The sequence below is a fragment of the Astatotilapia calliptera genome, chromosome 20, assembly GCF_964374335.1.
Source record: "Astatotilapia calliptera chromosome 20, fAstCal68.1, whole genome shotgun sequence".
Classification (NCBI taxonomy): Eukaryota; Metazoa; Chordata; class Actinopteri; order Cichliformes; family Cichlidae; genus Astatotilapia; species Astatotilapia calliptera.
The window spans coordinates 16,492,413-16,511,835 of NC_137441.1; the positions used below are offsets into that span (position 1 = coordinate 16,492,413).

General features: G+C 44.9%; 3 protein-coding genes and 2 non-coding genes across 7 annotated transcripts; all 5 read left to right on the forward strand.

The window, feature by feature from the left end:
* The first annotated feature begins 758 nt into the window (after positions 1–758).
* Positions 759–4,563, forward strand: rpl10 (ribosomal protein L10). Its single transcript, XM_080295467.1, has 6 exons — positions 759–941; positions 1,922–1,980; positions 2,714–2,821; positions 3,712–3,850; positions 3,932–4,094; positions 4,354–4,563. Exons 1-6 carry the CDS (start codon positions 919–921, stop codon positions 4,507–4,509), a joined length of 648 nt encoding a protein of 215 aa, XP_080151593.1. The 5' UTR covers positions 759–918; the 3' UTR covers positions 4,510–4,563.
* LOC113014052 (small nucleolar RNA SNORA70) lies at positions 2,093–2,225 on the forward strand. Its single transcript, XR_003270920.2, has one exon. It is a non-coding gene; the product is annotated as a small nucleolar RNA SNORA70 (small nucleolar RNA).
* On the forward strand, positions 4,147–4,279 carry LOC113014051 (small nucleolar RNA SNORA70). The gene has a single exon (XR_003270919.1). It is a non-coding gene; the product is annotated as a small nucleolar RNA SNORA70 (small nucleolar RNA).
* A 1,991-nt stretch (positions 4,564–6,554) lies between the features above and the next one.
* Positions 6,555–11,702, forward strand: dnase1l1 (deoxyribonuclease I-like 1). Of its 3 annotated transcripts, none has more exons than XM_026154584.2 (10): positions 6,555–6,697; positions 8,635–8,793; positions 9,314–9,402; positions 9,675–9,764; positions 9,847–9,959; positions 10,047–10,159; positions 10,244–10,401; positions 10,601–10,697; positions 10,860–11,008; positions 11,468–11,702. In XM_026154584.2, the coding sequence occupies exons 2-10, from the start codon at positions 8,644–8,646 to the stop codon at positions 11,472–11,474; spliced, it is 966 nt and encodes a 321-aa protein (XP_026010369.2). In that variant the 5' UTR covers positions 6,555–6,697; positions 8,635–8,643; the 3' UTR covers positions 11,475–11,702. The 3 variants fall into 3 exon arrangements, with proteins under 3 accessions (XP_026010369.2, XP_080151594.1, XP_026010367.2); XM_080295468.1 differs by having other exon boundaries at positions 6,631–6,875; XM_026154582.2 differs by lacking the exon at positions 6,555–6,697 and having other exon boundaries at positions 8,463–8,793.
* Positions 11,703–14,548: 2,846 nt separating this feature from the next.
* On the forward strand, positions 14,549–17,880 carry LOC113013952 (L-rhamnose-binding lectin SML-like). The gene is made up of 9 exons (XM_026155205.2): positions 14,549–14,755; positions 14,899–14,931; positions 15,017–15,067; positions 15,779–15,914; positions 16,624–16,730; positions 16,803–16,847; positions 16,941–17,073; positions 17,499–17,602; positions 17,805–17,880. Exons 1-9 carry the CDS (start codon positions 14,680–14,682, stop codon positions 17,819–17,821), a joined length of 702 nt encoding a protein of 233 aa, XP_026010990.1. The 5' UTR covers positions 14,549–14,679; the 3' UTR covers positions 17,822–17,880.
* Positions 17,881–19,423: the final 1,543 nt, after the last annotated feature.

Here is a 19,423-nt window from a genome sequence, read left to right on the forward strand (position 1 = left end):
GGTTGCCACGGAGCCTTTGCTAATTTCGTTTCTGTGCCAGCCTCAGACAGTATGAATTCTGTTTCTGCCAGGTCTCCAGAAACCTGATCTGTGTGCTTCCCAGTTCTCCAGGGCCGGGCCTTGTGTTTCCCAGCCAGCTTATTCAAAGACAGTTTAAATACTAAGAGTAGCAGAGTAACACTGTCAGACTTCCTTGAGACTTTTGCCCTGTATTTTGAATTTGATGGCAACAACATTTGAGAAAAAGTTTGCTACTGTGTAGCGTCTCCTCTTCTTCTAACAAAAGTCAGCAAATGTCTGTGAACTGAGATCAGCTGCTAGACTTTTGGAAGAGGACCACACTGATACCAAGTCAGACAATAGGCTGTGATTCTACAAATATTATATTTTCTCTGAGCACAGATAGATTTCTTGTTTAATCCTAATGTAATGTATTCCTGGCCTGTAAATCTTCTCTGATTCCATTTTAAATGAGTCTGGGCTCAGAGAAGATTTACAGTATGTTCTACTAAATAAAATTATGTTTGAATTAAATGTAGCTAACCCGCCTCATTGACGTTGCATACAACTACACTTCCCAGCATTCACTTGGTGTTCGTTAAGAGCCCTTAAATGAATTTTTACAACTGTGTTTTTAAATAAAATCCATATAGTAATCATTTATTGTTGTAATAAAACTACGCTGAAGCAAAAATAACGCGTACATGAATATAAAAATTTCCCTCGTGAACCATTCTGTCCATATGACAAAGCGGAAGTGACGTCTTCTTCCTTTCCTCCATTAGGTGAGTGCGTGGTGAGGTCGCGTTTTCTTCGGCTCTCCATCATACCGGTTAATTTAAAGCTATTTTTTTACTTATCTTTGTCCAGATTAAGTTTAGTAACTTGTTTTTATTCGTTAATTTCCAGATTGCAACCATGGGCCGCCGACCAGCCCGCTGGTAAGTCATTTTCTGACCCCGTTTGAGCGAAGGGCCGAGCGAGTGTTTCAGAGGAAAATGGCAGCGGCTCCTGCTCGGCGCCATGTGCACGGTGCTGGCCTGCCCCAGGCCTGAGGAATAAGAATAAAAATAATAATATGTGCTATAAAACCCGGCGTTTCTGTCGTCCTACACTGTGAAGTCCATTTAAATGTGTTCACAACGAGCGCCGTAAAGCAGTCCGTTCACGGGGCACGCTAGCACGGTGCGATAACAGTACAAGCTAAATGCTACTACTTTCAGCCCCAGCCAGAGTCTGTTTGAAGCCGTGAAGAGACTTAAAAGCTCCGAGTCACAGTTTATTGTGGTATAAAATAATTCCGTCACCAAATATTCTGACCCTGTTATAAGCCCACGAAGGTCACCTGACTGTGAGAGTCCTCACTGCGCGGTTTCTTTTATAAATAAATTGTTGGTTTTGATTTAACGTCTGTAAAACAGGAAATGTCCTGATCGTCGGTGTGAATCAGTTTGTGTTACTGACTCAAGGATAGGCTGCCGTATGTTCTCCTGTTTGTCCTGCTTTAAAACACCCGCTGGGAGAAGACACTTTTATATTTAGCTGTTAGTTTTAAATAGACGTGGTTGGGGTCAGACACACGTTGTTGCTATGCTTCAAGCAGGTTTCGCTGATGAACAATCAGATAAAAGGGCTAATTGTCGTTTTATGAAGAATACTTGGTTACAGCGGTCTCACAGTCCCTGACAGGTCAGACATCACAGGATAAATGTGTGTCTGAACAGACTCTGGCTTTTTTAGTTTTTGTCTCATCTTTCCTGCTCTGACATCATAAACTCTGTGATTACAGTCAATCAGATGGTGTTACAGCTGCGTAGCCAGCATGTGATTGATGTGGTCCAGCGTGCTGGCTGAAGGGTTGTTAGATTGTCCACCTCTTACACTAAGATTCAGTGTTGGTGACGTGTGTTTCCTCTCACAGCTACAGGTACTGCAAGAACAAGCCGTACCCCAAGTCCCGCTTCTGCAGGGGTGTGCCTGGTACGTTCTCCATGTTTCCTGTTTCAGTCTGTAACACTTCAGTGGGACCATGTTCAGGTGACATCACGGTCACCCCTCTGGACCGAACTGTCACAGTGGGCTGCTGTGACTCCTGCAGCTTATTAAGCCGACCGGTCTCGCTGTGGTGCGGTTCTGGTGTGCAAAGGCTGCAGACACTGACTCTTTGGTTGTGTATGTCCTCAGCTGGGAGGTGCTGAGTGCTTTAAGGGACCACTGAGACAAAATGCTGCTGCTGTGTGGCTCACAATTAATTAGTTGGTCATCATTGTTTCATTTTTAAAGCTGCTTTTCCATTGGTACCTATTCAGATCGGCTCAGCGCGTTTTTCCATTAGGTCATAGTAGTACCAGGTACTATAAAGGTACCTTTATCGTACCTGCTTGGCCCGGGTTTCAAACGATCCGAGCAGGCAGTAAAATGTGATGTCTTCAGACTGCAGGCCGCCGATTGGCTGGGCAGTAGCATCACGAGAGCGTCTCGTTCCCCGAGTCTGACGACGTGTCACAGGCCGAGCAGCAGGTATGTTCTCCACATCCACCTTTGTTGGAGTGTTCGTGTCACACGTTTATTCGGGACGTGTTGCTATGACGACAGCTGCGTCAGGTGACTCCAGTCGATCCGAGTAGGCGCTGATGGAAAAGCCCATGAGTTGGTCTCGCTGATGCAGACGTGAGTTTCAGTGTTCTTATCCTTCCTCTTCTGTTCTCATCAGACCCCAAGATCAGGATCTTTGACCTGGGCAGGAAGAAGGCCAAGGTGGATGAGTTCCCCCTGTGCGGCCACATGGTCTCTGATGAGTACGAGCAGCTGTCATCAGAAGGTGAGGAGACCAGGAGCCACGACTAACACACCTGTTGGTAACGTGTGTGCTTCTTTGTAGGAGCACACTTTGGCCCGTGAGTGCAGTTTACTGATAAAGACAGTGAGACGATGGCCTCTGTGGTTAAAAGACCAGGTTGCTTTAAACGTTTTGTTAGAGGTGTTATAGCTGAATGAGCCAGTCTCGTTTTCCAGTTTAGATCACTGGCTGTTCCCAGTGTTTGTTCGGGGGGGGTACTGATTACTACTGTGGGAAACTATTGTATAGCTGTGAGATGTTTGTAACCTAATGTAACAGCTTGTATATTAAATATAAAAACTATCCTAGTATACAGCACACACACTCTCTGCGAGCTTTAAAGCTGCTCCATAAAGACTCGTGTATATGAGGAAGGAGCCAGTTAAACTGGGCCACAGCTGCTTACTGGCACCAGGAACGTTAAACTGGGCTCGTCACAGGTTCAGTGCATCAGGCAGATAGACTTGGTGCTAATGTGTGACTCGTCTGTGGAGGGTCTGCTGTATCACAGTGGGTAACAGGAGGAAGGCTGCTCAGCCACACCCTGAGCACGTTACTCAGTAAGGAAGCATGCACTGCTGCCTGCATGAGTACGTTACTGTTAGAGGATGCACTGAGCCTGGTAGCTGCAGTGTTGGGTCTTAGGGGAAAGTAAAGGTTCCAGGTTAGAACAGTAAAGTTTGTCTTGACTGCGTTCGAGTCCTGGGTTCAGAGAGACGTCAGAGCACAGCTCTCACTCGTGTGATGACCTCAGTAAGCCCCTCCTCCTCAGTTTGTCTGGCTCGTGTTAATGCTGCAGTCAGTCAGGGTTGTTGGCAAACACAAACAGCGGTGCCTATAACTTCATGCATGTTGTGCTTCAACCCCTGTAGCTCTGGAAGCTGCCCGTATCTGTGCTAACAAGTACATGGTGAAGACCTGCGGTAAGGACGGTTTCCACATCCGCATGCGTCTGCACCCCTTCCACGTCATCCGCATCAACAAAATGTTGTCCTGTGCTGGAGCTGACAGGTGAGAGGCTGACTGACCCGTAGCCCTGCTGCACTGAGCGCAGTCTGGCTCATCCTGTAATCCTCTTGTTTTGTCGGGCAGGCTCCAGACTGGAATGCGTGGTGCTTTTGGTAAACCCCAGGGCACCGTGGCCCGCGTGCACATCGGTCAGGTGATCATGTCCGTGCGTACCAAGGCCCAAAACAAGGAGCACGTGGTGGAGGCTCTGCGCAGAGCCAAGTTCAAGTTCCCTGGTCGTCAGAAGGTAAACGCTCCCAAAGCTTCTGCTGTAATAAATGTAAAGTGACGTGAGTCCTCTGCAGCTTATTAAGCCGACCGGTCTCGCTGTGGTGCGGTTCTGGTGTGCAAAGGCTGCAGACACTGACTCTTTGGTTGTGTATGTCCTCAGCTGGGAGGTGCTGAGTGCTTTAAGGGACCACTGAGACAAAATGTGTCTTCATCAGGGACTTAGTGTAAGTAAGTGTACTGAAAGGCTGAACCCATGTCTGTGCTCTCGCCCTCAGATCCACATTTCCAAGAAGTACGGCTTCACCAAGTTCAACGCCTGTGACTTTGATGACATGATGGCCGAGAAGCGTCTGATTCCTGATGGCTGTGGGGTCAAATACATCCCCAACAGAGGCCCTCTGGCCCGCTGGAGGGCCCTGCACGCAGTCTGAGGCTGCTCTCTGTGCCCACATAATCAATAAAGATGGCTTTGATTACAAAAGTGATGAGAGCGTGGCTTTGTCTTCATTGAACATGAAATCGCACATCAAGTCTGGGGGAGGTTTTCTAACGTGGTGTCCAGTTGCACTTGAGACTGGACACATTAATCTTACCACAGGTGTTAGGAGTTATACTGAAGTGTGAGCAGTGTGTGTGAGGATCGTTACAGATCCTAACCTCTATAACTGCATACAGTCCCACACTAACAGCTGATGGTCTCCTTCATGGGGCTCAAAGTATTCAGCCTTTAATTCTGTTAATTTACAGCTGAGGAAACACTGAACACGCTTTGGACTGTAAAGGTAACATGCTGAAAGCCTCGTCTGTCTTCTCTCTGCTGTCCCACAAATGACGTGAACAGGTATCCACATTCATTGATACTGAACACAGGTGGATGTTACCTTCTGACAGGTAACAGTCACGTGGAGCTGCAGCTGTACTGTAAACACCAGTTTAACCAAAATAAGAACAAAGTTGTAACATTAAAGAACAGCGGCTGAGTAGGATGAGTGCTCTGCAGTGATCAGACCTGTGACGTGTCCATGCTCTCAGCTCAGTTTGACTTGTTGCTGCGTTTCAGGTAAAGAGCTTTAAATGAACTTGCGTCTGTGTTCTTATTGACGAGCTGCTGAAGCATCGGGAACAGCTGACAGCTAAACGTGTTGGCAAATCAGGATTAGAAGATAATCAAACACATTATTGCTGCCATCGCTGTTCACCCGTTGCCTACTGGTGGTGGTCAGAGGGCCCGGTGGCGCCAGTGTCCGGCAGCCTCGCCTCTGTCAGTGCGCCCCAGGGTGGCTGTGGCTACAATGTAGCTTGCCATCACCAGTGTGTGAATGTGTGTGTGAATGGGTGGATGACTGGATATGTAAAGCGCTTTGGGGTCCTTAGGGACTAGTAAAGAACTATATAAATACAGGAAATTTACCATTTATTTATTTTTGGTTAACTTAGGGATATAATGTCCAGTAGGTGGAGCTACTGTTTCTGTTTTTAAGGAGACCAAATGAAGGTCCTGGTTCAGCGTCTGCAGCTCCCACCATAGCACCAGCTGTACTGCTGTATGTAGTTCAGTGCTCACTGTTGCGCTTCTCGTGGGACATTTCTGTGAGAAACAGTTTTTGCAGTACGTTTGGAGTCCGTAACGTTTGTTTTCATCCATCTGTTTGGCACCGGTGTGTCCCTGCTTCATCCAGGCCGACCTGTCCGCTGGAGACAGGAGGACAGTCTGCAGGTTCTCCCGTGTTTTCCTGGCTGGCTTCCTCCTACGGTCCAGAGACATCTGTTAGTGGGTGGGGCTAACTGGTGATTCTAGATTTCCTGTTGGAATCACTGGCAAGAAGATTACAAAGAAATGAAATCTAGTATGAAAGTTTGGACAGCGGTGGGAGTGGACACTTCCTTGCATTCAGGTGATGGCTGGTTTCACCTGTGTCTTTGTATGCCACAGCGTAGCTTGTGCCAGGTGTTGGACACTGGCTGTGAGACACAGTTCACAGATCCGGACTTGTGAGTGGGAGGACACCGTGTGATTATTCCACAGCTGGACTCCAGGTGTCATCCCAGATTCCCAGCAGGACACTGATCCGAGTTAGAAACGCTGAGGAGTGAACCACGTCAGGTGCCTCCACCTGTAAAGCTGTTCCTGTTTCAGGTTCCTCAGTGTTGCCCCCTGCTGTTAGTTTAACAGCCCTTTCTGCTAACTGACCAGATCAATATCTCTGAAGTGTAACTGACATGGTCCTAAGCTCTGATGAACAAGTCTTCTTTGAATGTTTTGGAGCAGTGTACACGTCTTTAACCTGCAGGCTGTCTTAAACTTCCCACACCTGATCTGTTCATCTGTGGACTGTTTGCCTCCTCACAGTAAATACTTAAGTCATATATGTGTAACCAGGCAGGTTTGTGGTTTTTTACTTTGAAGTATTCAAATGTTAATGTCTGCAATGATTTTCCTGATAAAGACTTGATCTCTGACAAACAGAAGAAAGTTTTTCACAGCAGCAGATCTCCTGCTGCTTCCTCCTTGTAGTCCCTCCTACAGGAAACAGAGTGGCGGGGGTAGCTTTGAGTTTCAGTCGAGAGACAGGAGTAAGAAGCGAACACACCCTACAACTCCAAGAAGTCCCAGAGCTGGTAAGCTGTAGTTTGACGACCCACAGAAGGAGCGAGCGAAGGAAAAGCCGTCTCAGTGGAGCGTGTGACCTGTAATCTGCTGCTGTGTGTTTATGACTACAGAGCTGCACTCTCCTACACACTAAGCTGTGTGTCTGGGTTCAAGACCTGACAGCTGGAGCTCACATTACAGCAGCTGGTACAGCCTGCTACACACACGCTGTAGTTTCATGTGTTGTGCTGAAAGTAGACGTGTAACAGCTTTAGAGCTAACAGAGCTGAACTAGAGTCATTTCTCCATGTTTCCCATGACGTCAGGATCATTCCTGCGATGGTCACTGCTCCGTGTTTTCTGTTTGATTTTAGGATTTTATCATCTTGTTTTCTGGAGTTTCGCTTCTTGTTTTCCACGTTAGTTTCAGATGTGTGCCGTGGGTTTTCCATGATTGTTTCCGTGTGTCCTGTTTCATACTGACTGGATTGTTATGTTTGTTTGTTTTCCTTCATATTTCTCCTGTTTGGGTTTCTGGACATTGTTCTCCAGGCCCTGAGGAAATGATGTGGTTACAGTCGCTGCAGGACACTAAGAGCAGTGACAGACTGAAGTAACTGAACACCGTGGTCTTCCTGTCAGGGACTCATCAGTCCACAGATGTGATTGCACTCATTAATGCAAAACATCTGTGGCTGAGGGGGGACCTTGGACAGATCTGGACTAGTTTGGTTTCCTGAAGACGTGTCAGCTCTATCTTCAGCTCTAAGAACCTGAGTGGATTTGTCCCTTAAGAGGAACCACTACTGATCATGTGCATCATCTCGTGAGCCAAAGTGTGAATGTGTGGGTCATCATCAGCAGGGGTTTCGGGTGAAACCATCGTGACCAACAGACTGAAAGCTGTTGGTCACATGTTATTTTGTCTGAAAGTAAATATGAGTGGACATTTTTTAATGAACACACTATTAATTATTTATGTGAGAACATTTTTAAGGAGCTGAAATGGTAACAAATTTAAGAAACACAGACAGAGGACACGGAGCAAACATCATCTCTGTGGGCAACAAGTGTTTACATGTGGACGGTTTTATACATACACACGATTGAACTCAGTTTGACCCTTTTTATGCTAGTGGGTTTTAAATAGATAATGATGCAGGGCAGCACGGTGGTGCCAGGGTTAGCACTGTTGCCTCACCAGCAGAAGGCCCTGGGTGGCAGTCCATCATCTGACCGAGGTCGCTGTGTGTTCTAGCTGTGCCTTCCTGGGTTCCCTCTGGCTCCCTCAGTCCAAAGACATGCGGCTTTAGCTTAACTGGAGACTGTAAATTGCCCATAGAACGGGTAAATGTGAGCCTCTGCATTGGCCCTGTGACAGGGTGGTGACGTGTTCAGGGTGGAACCCCCCCTCCCAGGTCACCTGACCTTAGATAAGGGGGAGAACAAATATGTGGTTCATGTCTAAGATTTATGCTAAAGCTATTGTTGGTCATCAGGAGGAATTGGAGAAGTGAATAATTTTAATTTCACAAGAAACAGGAAGAAACAGGAAGTTTCACTGCTGAGTCAAACCACGAGAAACAGGAATAATCACAGTTCATGTTTATGCACAAGCAACAACAGCCATTAGATTTGTGCTGGTTTGCTGTTTACTTCTTTTTATCAATTAAAATCATTCAAATTAAAAACCTTTTAGTTATACAACCCCAGCTCCAAAAATGTTGTTCCCAAATCAAACAGACGGTGAAACACCATTAGAGGAAAATATTCTGGATTTGATGGCAGCACCATCAGAGATGCAGTGGTCTGTCTCCTCTTTAGTCCACGTCTCAGTTATGTTCACATCAAAGCTTCCATCAAAAGTGTTTTTTTTAAACACCAAACAAAGCTGAATTTGTCCCGTAGCAGCCCTCAGCTCATGTGTTTCATCATGTTTCTCGATGGGGACTGTGCTTCCTTCCAGCTGTTGGCCATGAGTCTGTCTCTCCTCCTGCTGCTTGCCGTCCTCGTGGATGTGACCGATACTAAAGCTGGTTCAGATTTTAGGATCTGTGCCTTCAACACACAACACTTTGGTGAATCCAAGTCGAAGAAGAGTGACGTTATGGTGACTCTTGCCAGGGTAAGGTAAAAAGAAAGACTGGGTAAGAGTGCTTGTGTTCTTGTATTTGTCTCAAGCAGCTGAGGGACAGTGTCGTGGTTCTTTAGTGGACGATAGTCACTACATGGCTGTAGCTAGTGGGGCCACTAACAAACTGACAGAATTACTCAGTGAATCAGTAAAAATGATTTGTTTAGAGAAACTTGTTTCCTGTTTGAAAATTTGTTCACCACATTGTGAAATTAACCAAAGCAACCAAACAAAGGCTATGAAGACACTTCCATGCATTATCATTTAGCACCACAAGGTGGCGCAGAGTCAATGCCAACGCGTTCCTTACTACATCAGTCGGAATGAACACGTTCTAATTTGCGCGGTGGTCTGGGAAAAGGACCAAAAAGAACAAATATAACAAATATTTTTAGGGATGCAGGACATTTTTATTTTATTGCAGGTGACCAGCGGGGCGAATAATGAGTGGCTCCTCTGTGTGTCCCACTCCCACTCACCTTTTCATGGCTGTGCTGTGTCTCCATTTCAGATCATCACACGCTGTGATGTGTGTTTGCTCCAGGAAGTGAGAGACAGTAGAGGAAAAGCTTTACCACTGCTGCTCGACTCCCTAAAACGGTGATTATTCATTCGCTTCCACCCACACACACCAACACACACACACACCCACAGATACCCACAGATACCCCCACAGACACCCACACACAGACCCACCCCCACAGACACCCACACACAGACCCACAGTCACCCACACACACCCACAGACACCCACAGACACATGTTATTGCATAAGTTTGGAGGTGAGTGGTTTGGACTCTAAATGCTCAAACTTAGCGACTGACACATGCAGTGACTGCATCCCCGTCCCATCTGTGCTGTTTCACCCTCAGGTTTGACACCAAGTATAAATATGAGACTGTGGCCAGCGAGAGACTGGGCAGGTCTGAGACATACCAGGAGCAGTACGTGTTTGTGTACAGGTGAGCTACACCTCTGTGCACAGGACATCTAAGTGCAGGTATAGTGACGGAGTCTGGCTTCACTGAACCTGAATGTGTTCAGGAAGGAGACGGTGAGGGTCATGGACCAGTATCAGTACCCTGATAATAAACCAGGAGACGTCGACGCTTTCTCCAGAGAGCCATTTGTTGTCCGCTTCAGAGCGGACCGCACAGGTCGGTCCCCGATGCTTCCCTGTGACAGAATGGAAATATTGGTGCTGTTGGATGGATTCTCCCTCTAACCCTCATTTCCATCCTCAGCTATAAAGGAGTTTGTTCTCATACCTCAGCACACCACGCCCTCCAACACCACCAAGGAGCTCGATGCCCTCTATGATGTTCTACAGCATGTGAGAAACATGTGGAAAACTGAGGTAAAGACTATTTTGGCATTCATCAAACAGACAAGAAGTCAATACCACAGGTGTACATGGTGACCGCTGTGCTGTAATGGGCAGAATGTGATGCTTCTTGGAGACTTTAATGCGGGCTGTGGCTACCTCGCTAAGAAGAACAGGAAGAATGTGCGCCTAATCACAGACACGAATCTTATTTGGCTCATCCCAGACGACGCTGACACCACCGTGCGATCTACCACAACCTGCCCCTACGACAGGTAAACGCACAAAGCTTTGATTCAGGAGAGTTCCCAAGATTTTAGGATCCCTGGAACTTTTCAAGAAACAAAGTTTCCTTTGATAAAAGCTGATATGCAATATGTAAATGTAAGCAGACTATAGCAGACTTAAATGTGACCGTGTGAATGAAATAAGAGACATGAGTAAATGTGTGCTGCTCTCTGCTTGTGCCAACAGGATTGTTGTGAATGGGGAAACCTTTCACAGAGCCATCGTGCCTGCTTCAGCCAAACCGTTTAACTTTCCAGAGGAATACGGACTGACGGAGGGGCAGGTAACAGTCCACACTCTGCATGTCTGTACCAGTGTGTGTGGACTGTACAGAAACACACACCTACAGAGTGTGTTAAACACGGTGTGCTGTGATTTTGTTACTGAAACAGATCAAACTCTGTTCATTTGTTGACACTGGCTGTTCTTCCTGTTTTTTATTCAGGCGCTGGATGTCAGCGACCATTACCCGGTAGAGGTCCTGCTAAAGGTCAAGGATTCCAGAGCCTTTCTTGGGGGCTCATCTATTACCAGTGGAAACCAGTTTATGACTTTGTTTGTCCTAAGCCATGTTGCCTTTCAAATATTGACAAGGTAGTTAAATAATAAACCTGGAGGATGAGATAGGTCTGTGTTATAGCCAAGTTCATGAACTGATGAGGACATGCGGAGCTGAACTTTCCAAACATCCCTGATGTTGGTCTGCAGGTTAAAAAAGATAAAATTACACAACTATTTACCTTCAACAATATGGCTTTGACTGCAGTGTACAATGGCCGAGCTGTGTGTGGATGTGTATGCGTGACTTCAGTGTTAGGCTGCAGATTCGCTCAGTTTATGGCAGCTGGACCCAAAGTGTTCAAAGATCAAATACACATGATTTCATCCACAGCACACAAAACTGTGCACACAACTGACAATGAAAGTTTCTCACCTGCTGTAAATATTTGTGAGTGTGTTTATGGTGTAAAAATCATCTGAGGCCAGGTTTGTTTTCAGTGCAGAGGTATGTGTAAACTTCATGTTTCGCTGTTTTCTGTTTGTTTTTTTCAGCCTTTAGTGCGACAGGACAGAAAGACGAGGAGTAAGACATGCTGCTCACGGCTGCAGGCTCGATTCAAACACAGGCCTAAAGGCCGTAAACTTTAGTGTGTTCCCAGGATGAGCGGGGGAGTTTCTAAATACGATCGAGGACACGCTAACCTCCTTTCCTTTCTTGTTTCTGATTGGACAGCCAAATTGGACTTTTCTGCTCCTGCACACACTATTAAACTATCATTGATTCCCATTATTGTGTCATGACCAGCTTCTTGAGATGTCTTCATGGACAGTTTGCAGATCATCATGTGTCAGACTGGACACTGTGGACGACTGCTCTGTGGGCTTAGATCCTGCCTGTGTTCTTACCTAGTGTCAGAATCCTCGGCTGTGCAGCAGAAGACTGTTTGATGAATTCTGAGTGAGAAGTTTACAACAGAGGTGCACAGCTTTGGTCTGCGTACAGAGAGCGTCTGTATGTGCTGCTGCTGCTCTGATCGTCCACATGTCAGCCACAGAGACAAAGTGAAAAAAGTGTGAAAACCTGAAAACTGTAACAGCTGAACTTCCTGCTGAACTCCGCTCCTTTCCCAATCGATCAGTATTAGACAGACACAGTGTGTCATACACGCCGAGCACAACCCAAACAGACATGCTTCATTTTTCTTGCTTAATATACAAAACAAAGCCTCCCAGTCTTTGTTTTATTGCAGCTACAAAGCTTGTCGTTTGTTACTCTGACATGAAAGTGTTGGCACTACATGAATCTGAAGTCGTAACTCTGATAGACCCTCACCATCATGTTGTACTGAAGCACACACAGCACCTCACTCTCTCTCTAAATCACACGTGCAAAATAAAATTAATCAGCACCATGGAGGACAACAGCAATCCCAGGCTGTGGGACACGTACACGTCATATAAGGTCACACCACGATGTCTGTAATCATGGAACAAAGGAGAAGTGTCCACAAACCCACTGTGTGCGTCACCTCATCCTCGGTCTGTGTTACTTTACAGTGGAACAGACACTCATATTACAGTAAGAGCACATATTATAACAACAGTAGTAACAATGTTTCAGACTGTATCTTTTGAGCCTTGCGGGTCGTTGTACTCATCCTGCTCTCTTCTCTCTCTCCTCTTTTGAGCACCATTTTTCGCTTTGCTCGCTCAACATGAAATAAAATGCTGCTGTGCTGTTTAACTCTATAAGACAAAACTGTCGCATGGTTGACGTCAGCAGGTCTGCAGGGATTTAGTCAAATTCTCAGGCAAAATTCTTTGAGGATCTAATTGTTTGAGGACCAGGCAGCAAGTTTAGAAGCTACCAGTACTATATTTCCCAGCATGCATCTGTGCCATCACAGCTTTCCCGAATAGGTGTATACTTTAATCAGTGTAGTGTAAAATATGTAAGGACAGATTTGAAAATAATCCTGATCAGAACAACGTGTGCTGTAAAAACTATGAGACAGAGCAGAACTCTTATGATGTGGTCACTTTGCATTACACACTTATATTAACTGTGTTACGTCAGAGTCAGGCCTGGGAGTGCCCGGCTGACCTGTGGGATGTCGCTTGCAGCTGTAGCTGTGACAGTATCATCGTCATACCCTCCAAGCCTGGAGCTGTAACATAGATATTACAGCTGTGTTGACCTTTGGAAATAAGAAATACTTTTTGTATTTCTGTTGGCGTAAACATTAGAAGATAAGAAGAAGAAGACATTTTGTGTGTCTGCTGCATGAGTTTGATTTGTCCAGACTTTTGCATGGAGCTGAATGTCTCAAGTCAGATCAAAGGAAACGACCTCTATTTTTAAAATATCTGATTTATTTTTCTGCACATCAAACTGCCCTGAAGCAGTGCTGGCATGCACGCATTGCACAGTATCAGGGTTACAATTCCATGTTATTCAGCACATAGTGCAGACTGTGTGTTGCAAGGATCAGATTTACTGTCAGTGATGCTTGCCTGTGGTGGCAGCGTGCCTGTGTTTGTGCTGAGTTATCTGCTATTTGTGTCCTATTTGTCTTGTCTGTTTGCTCTTCTTCTGCTCTGTTTATTCTGGTATGCAATCCTAACGGCGTTATCTGTGACAGAAACAGAAGCACACAGATAACAGAAACAAACCTGCACACTTACATTTGGAAAATCTGCAGGTTTGTCTTTTTTCACTTTGTAAATTGTGTGTCAGCTAGTTCAGTATTTCCTGATTCACTGAAACCATGTGTCCTCAAAGATTCAAGATTCAAAGATTCAAGCGTTTATTGTCACGTGTACAAAGAAAAGCATTTCTCTGTGCAATGAAAGTCTTTCTCTGCTGTCCACACACAGATGCAGGTTAATATGTACAAACAGATCAAATAAAAAAAGCATAAATAAATACAACAGAATAAAACTGAGGTAGATATCAATTTCTCTACTTTGTGCAGACAATCAAACAGCATAAAGAGTAGTTTAGCTGTTGGCCATGAAATAAAAACAGCTTCTTCAGTGGAAACAGTATTTTATGGAGCCCATCAGCAAAAAGGGAATTAGGGCATCGTGAGCAGACTGATGTCAGGTTAATAAATCAGAAGATAACATGTGAGTTCATTACACAGTTTCAGTTCTGAAATAAATGACTTTTTGAAGTTACAGTGAGCCAAGTGTCTTTGTTACACAGACCTGTCGGTCTATCCTTCAGGCCTGGGCCCTCTAACACATAGGGGTCCTTAGGGACTAGTAAAGCGCTATATAAATACAGGCCATTTACCACAAGAAAAATGACTAAATCCTGTTTTGCATGGTTGGATCTGAACAAGGTTCCAGGTCGAGCTTCAACATGCAACAAGAAGAAATGTTACTGAGACAAAACATTTTGCTGAGCATGCAATTTATTGAAAACAACATTTAAACTGAAACAGGCTGTTTGACAGGACCACACCTCCAGAAACCCTATAACCCCCCCCCTCCCCCCCCCCCAAAAAAAACAAAGCAAAGGTCCAAACATGAACTCAGTAAAGAGCTCTACTGTTATCGATCACTTCAAAAATTCATTGCAGCACGTTTGATCCAAGCAGGACTGTATGTTCTTTGCATGTGTGTATAATCATGTCAAATCCTTCACTGGGCGAGCACCTGGCCACATGTTTGGGCACGTATCCAGCTGAACAAAAGTCTGGGGGGTAAGGTTTGTTTAGCACGATAAGATGAGACTGCAAACAGACTCAAAGCTATAAATGCTGCGTGTTTCTGCTGCAAGCATCAGTCTCACTGGGTCCCCTGAAACCATGCTCCGCCTCAGCAGCACGCTCTGTGAGTACAGTCAGCATTTTCTCATTCATGTTGTTTTCTAGCTGAAGAAGATTTCTTCAGTTCATGTATTTAAGGGTAAAGTATCACGTGTTTTCATATTTGGCCACATTATAAATTGAGAGTGCTGCTCCTTTGTTTTTCAGTGTTGGCAGCAGCCTGTCTGCTTGTTAGCACAGGTAAGTGTCTGCTAGTCTGATTGTTTCTCAGTGTGCTTAGTTTTAATATGTGAGTTAGACTAATTGCTCCATGTGTGCTTTAAAGGTGCGCAGAGAGTCATCACGTGTGGGAACCACGTCCACCGGCTGAGCTGTGGTAAGACCCAACCACTCATGTTTCTCAGCGCTGCAGTGTTTCTACGTGTTATTGTTATTTATTTATTGGGGACGAATGTCGAACACAGATCACATCATAGACACACAGTGAGGTACGAGAGCAGAAACACTCAGGACCGACTTTAAACCATGAGTACAGAACTCCACATGCTGATATCCAGCAGAAGCTTTACACCATAGTGTCCTATTCCTCCAGTTTTTATTCACATCTCTTCAGCTGCCTTAGAAAAAGTGTCCATACAGAAAGCCACAGTGGTCGTATAGAGCCAGGAGCCACACACGGTGGTACATTACCCCCACACTCTGAGGATAGGCGGGAGAGAATGGACGGGTGGATTTTAAACCCTGTGAAGTGTTTCAGCAAACATACACCGTCATTTACCGCCTGGAAGAACCTCCACACAACATTGCATCAAAACTAAATAAGTGGCACACATGAGTTTAATATAATCACCACTAAGTTAGATTTGGAAAACACGCCCGTTTCTTTAAGGGATCCTTGATTTGGTTCTATGAGTACAGAGTATGTAAGACAGGAATGACATTTGTGTTTGGGAAGCATACAAAGCAGCGAGTGAGCATCTCTGCAGTTTGTGTTTGTGAGTTTGTGAAGCTGACGGCAGCTGCAGACGTCCCTGGTTGGTAAGCTCTGTCGTTGCATTTGAATACCTGCCTCTGTGATGTCCAACAGAAACTGGAGTGATTCGTGTCCAGGAGTCCATGTATGGACGAAGAGACCGGGACACGTGCAGTGGAGAGAAAGCTGAAGAGGTGGCCATCAATACTGCGTGCTCTCTGGAGGGTGCTGAAGACACCATCAGGACAAGGTATACGTCCCAATAACACACCGGTATTTGTTATCAATGGATGTCACTGCTGCTGATTACCACATATAGATATTTCTAAGTGTTATAGAAGATTACCAAAAAAGGAATTATGTCTGTTCTAACTGTAACTGATGCATGTTATGTTATCTGCCTGCGCATGAAGGAGCGTTAACCCTGACATATGAAACTGTGTATCTAAGTGCTTCCTCTTGAGATCGACACAGAAGGTGGTATTGTGTACATCGCCACATGCATGTGCTTAATAAATGATTGTTGATTGACTGGACCTGCTCGGAGTTTGTTTCTCAGCCCAACATCAAAGAAGTCGGGACAGGTCCTGTAGAATAACAGGGGATGAAATGTGCTGCATGTATAGTGTGAAACTTCAGTGATGTGAGAGATCATGTCTGGAAGACGAGATGCTTTTTGAAAAGTGAATATAAAAGAATCAGAGTGCCTTCTTGCTTTCATGGATAATGATCGTGGAGTAAGAAATGCCAGGTTATCAGATCCAGTGCAAAGCTGGGACTGCGAGCCTTTCGCCTCAGACAAAACAGACGATTTCACTTTGATGATATTTGTGGGGAATTCCTTTTACCTTACAAGACCCCATAATCACGTAGAACCCAATGAAAGACTGTTCTTCTCAGCGTTGGTGGGATTTCCCATGGTGCTTCACTGCTGACTCTACTTTCTATTATCTGTTCAGCTGTGACGGCAAGAAGGTGTGTGAAGTAACCCCGGCCATCTTTGCAAGAGATCCCTGCAATGACACCTTTAAATACATCCAGACCACCTACACCTGTATACCAGCAAGTGAGTCACGCACCTGCTTTAAACAGTAGGCTCTGAGTGCTCCACCTAATCTGACTGATGTTACTTTGGCAGTTCACCTGATAACCTGCGAGCAGTCTATGGTCGAACTGCAGTGCGGTAAGATCACGTGTGACTTTGACGTGTCCTGATAACTGCCTCTCCAAGCACCCTTCTTCAGTTTTCAACAGCACGCACTGCTTTCTTTGACAGACCAGGGCCACGTCATCCACGTGTACCATGCTGATTTTGGGCGCCGTGATCCACACATATGCTCCTTCAGACGGGAGGCCTCACACATGGAAAACATCAAGTGTTCAAACCCCACTAGCAAAGTTGCTGAAAGGTACAGCTTTAACATTAATGTGACTTTTTACTGTGAGTGACCAACGAGATCTTAAACATGACTATGAAGTCTTTGGTCTTTGGCACTTTCCTCTCGTAGCTAATGACATATATTTCTGAAGCTAGCGGAGCTGAAAGTATGATTTGGGTGAGCTGGGACGTGCAACCATCACTTTGTGTTCACAGCGTTTGCTGTCCCCACACAGCCAGGGGTTATAGCCTGGGTTTGATCAGTGTTATTAATCACCAGTATTTGGATTTACATAATTAGTGTTGTACTTCTTTTGCACATCCACATCATTCATACACATCGTCTAGTATGAGAAAACAACAAACAAATGTGTCTTTAATTTGCATTGTCAGCTGGGGATCTTTACTACCTGCCTTTAAGTGTTTCATCTGCACTGTGCTGCTCTGCATCCACAGGTGTAATGGGAAACGCACCTGTTCTATGAGAGCAAGCAGTGGAATGCTTGGCGACACCTGTCCGCGTATGTACAAATACCTGGAGCTGACCTACAACTGTCTGAGTAAGTAGCTCAAAGGATGAAGAGTATGTGAACGGTTCATGACACAAGGGGAAGGAAAACCAGCAGCAGAGCCAAACAGGTGCTCAGTGATCCACCTGTGATGCCAACAATAACAGGCTGCTTTATTTAGCTTCCATCTTCATGTGAACTGTTACAGTGAACAGCCAACCACGTCTGACTGTGTGTGTTTGATCTGTTGCAGAATCTGTAGGTGCTTGAGAGGATTAAAGATCCTGCAGTAACAGTATCCTTCACTAAATAAAATACATGAAAAACAACAAGTTTCTGTGTGTTTGTGACTCGTCAGTGTTTTCATGTGTCCTCACATCTGTACAGAGCTTTCACTCACTGGGCCCACGTCCTCATTTAAGAACGAGAACAAACAGCTTGTAGAACTGGGGGAACGTATAGAGATGAGAACTAGAGGGGGTGTGTTTGGAGGCGTGGTCCCGCTCCTGAAATTCAGATACTTTATCTCCAATTTCTATTCTTACTGATCGCTCAGGTCAGAGGCGACAAGAGGATCAAAGTGAAGACATGAAATGAAAGTGAATCTTTAGTGCAACAACATGACATTTATAAAAATACTAGTTTTTCCTTAGCAGGAGAAATGATTTCTATTTACACGCAAAAAACTAAAATGAATAAAAAAAGTTGACCTTTTTTGAGCTATGACACAAGCAAACTGCTGCTGAGCACTCAATCAAGTTCAAACTACAAAAGAAACAGACGGGAGAAAAAGAGGCGATTCTCACAAAGCAGGTTTGATACAAACTTATCACAGTGTGTCAGCAGCTGGACTGAAAGTCAAAGAGAAGCACAGAGAGCGAGTCTGGGAGATCTGTCTGAGGACCCCAGAGGTGCCACGAGACCCGAGGACCTCAGTCTCAAATAAGACAATCGCTAGAACCCTGAACAGGAGCGGACGTGACAGACCAACAGGAGCTCTGACAGACTCGAGCATGCTGGACAAGCTGGAATACGGGGACGGTTGACTACCATGGCAGTGTTACACAGAAGTCTAAAGGTAATACTACCAGTAATAGCACTAGTACTAGAAGTTGATAATAATTGCCTTGGCCTTTGGTCATTATTTACAGGTATGTAAAAAACAACCCACAAGCAACAAAGTGCTAAAAATTTAAATTAAATGAACAAAATAAATGTATGCAAAGAAAACAAAATCCTAGCAAGGTTTCTGTGAGGGGTCAGCGGCTCCGCCCTTCACCCGTTTGCTTCCTTTTCTTCTGTCTCCTGGTCTTTGTCATATCCACTTTCATTAGAAACCATCAGATTCATGAAAAGAAAATTAGCTGAAATAAGTAAGTGATGAACATTATGTCACGATGAATGCAGAAATACAGACTCACAGCTGAGTTACACAAAGCTGGAGCCTTGTCAGTGGCTTTTCACTGAATAATAAAGAATGTGTGAGTCGGCACCCTGAGGTGCTCCTCATCAGGACCAACAACACTACACATATAACATACAATAAGATTTCCTTCTCTCACTGTTGGCTGGTACGTTTAGGAATATTAGTGAAATACATGAGATTAACAGAACGGAAACACAATCAGATCCATGTAGATTCTACCAAAACTCACAAACACCTGGATCACAGAGTGACCTTTTAAATTTGAATCCATATTTTAACCTTTGAAAAGTCTAAAACAGTCTGTTCTGCTTGTGTTTATCAGTGACATAATCAGTGGACAAAGCGCAAATAAAACATGCTGATCTATAATCTTTGTAAAAAAATCTGAAAAATGATAAAGTGAAACTGATTTGATGGGTGATCTATTAGTTTATTTCTAGTGTCTA

Excerpts from the sequence above, each read along its gene's own strand:
- rpl10 (XM_080295467.1), top strand. The coding sequence starts at position 919 with ATGGGCCGCCGACCAGCCCGCTG. Across the intron at positions 3,851-3,931 it reads TCCTGTGCTGGAGCTGACAG|GCTCCAGACTGGAATGCGTG; the intron begins GTGAGAGGCTGA and ends TTTGTCGGGCAG. Across the intron at positions 4,095-4,353 it reads AGTTCCCTGGTCGTCAGAAG|ATCCACATTTCCAAGAAGTA; the intron begins GTAAACGCTCCC and ends TCTCGCCCTCAG.
- dnase1l1 (XM_026154582.2), top strand. The coding sequence starts at position 8,590 with ATGTGTTTCATCATGTTTCTCGATGGGGACTGTGCTTCCTTCCAGCTG. Across the intron at positions 9,960-10,046 it reads CTTCAGAGCGGACCGCACAG|CTATAAAGGAGTTTGTTCTC; the intron begins GTCGGTCCCCGA and ends TTCCATCCTCAG. Across the intron at positions 10,160-10,243 it reads GAAACATGTGGAAAACTGAG|AATGTGATGCTTCTTGGAGA; the intron begins GTAAAGACTATT and ends TGTAATGGGCAG.
- LOC113013952 (XM_026155205.2), top strand. The coding sequence starts at position 14,680 with ATGCTGCGTGTTTCTGCTGCAAGCATCAGTCTCACTGGGTCCCCTGAA. Across the intron at positions 15,068-15,778 it reads CGTCCACCGGCTGAGCTGTG|AAACTGGAGTGATTCGTGTC; the intron begins GTAAGACCCAAC and ends GATGTCCAACAG. Across the intron at positions 16,731-16,802 it reads CTACACCTGTATACCAGCAA|TTCACCTGATAACCTGCGAG; the intron begins GTGAGTCACGCA and ends TTACTTTGGCAG.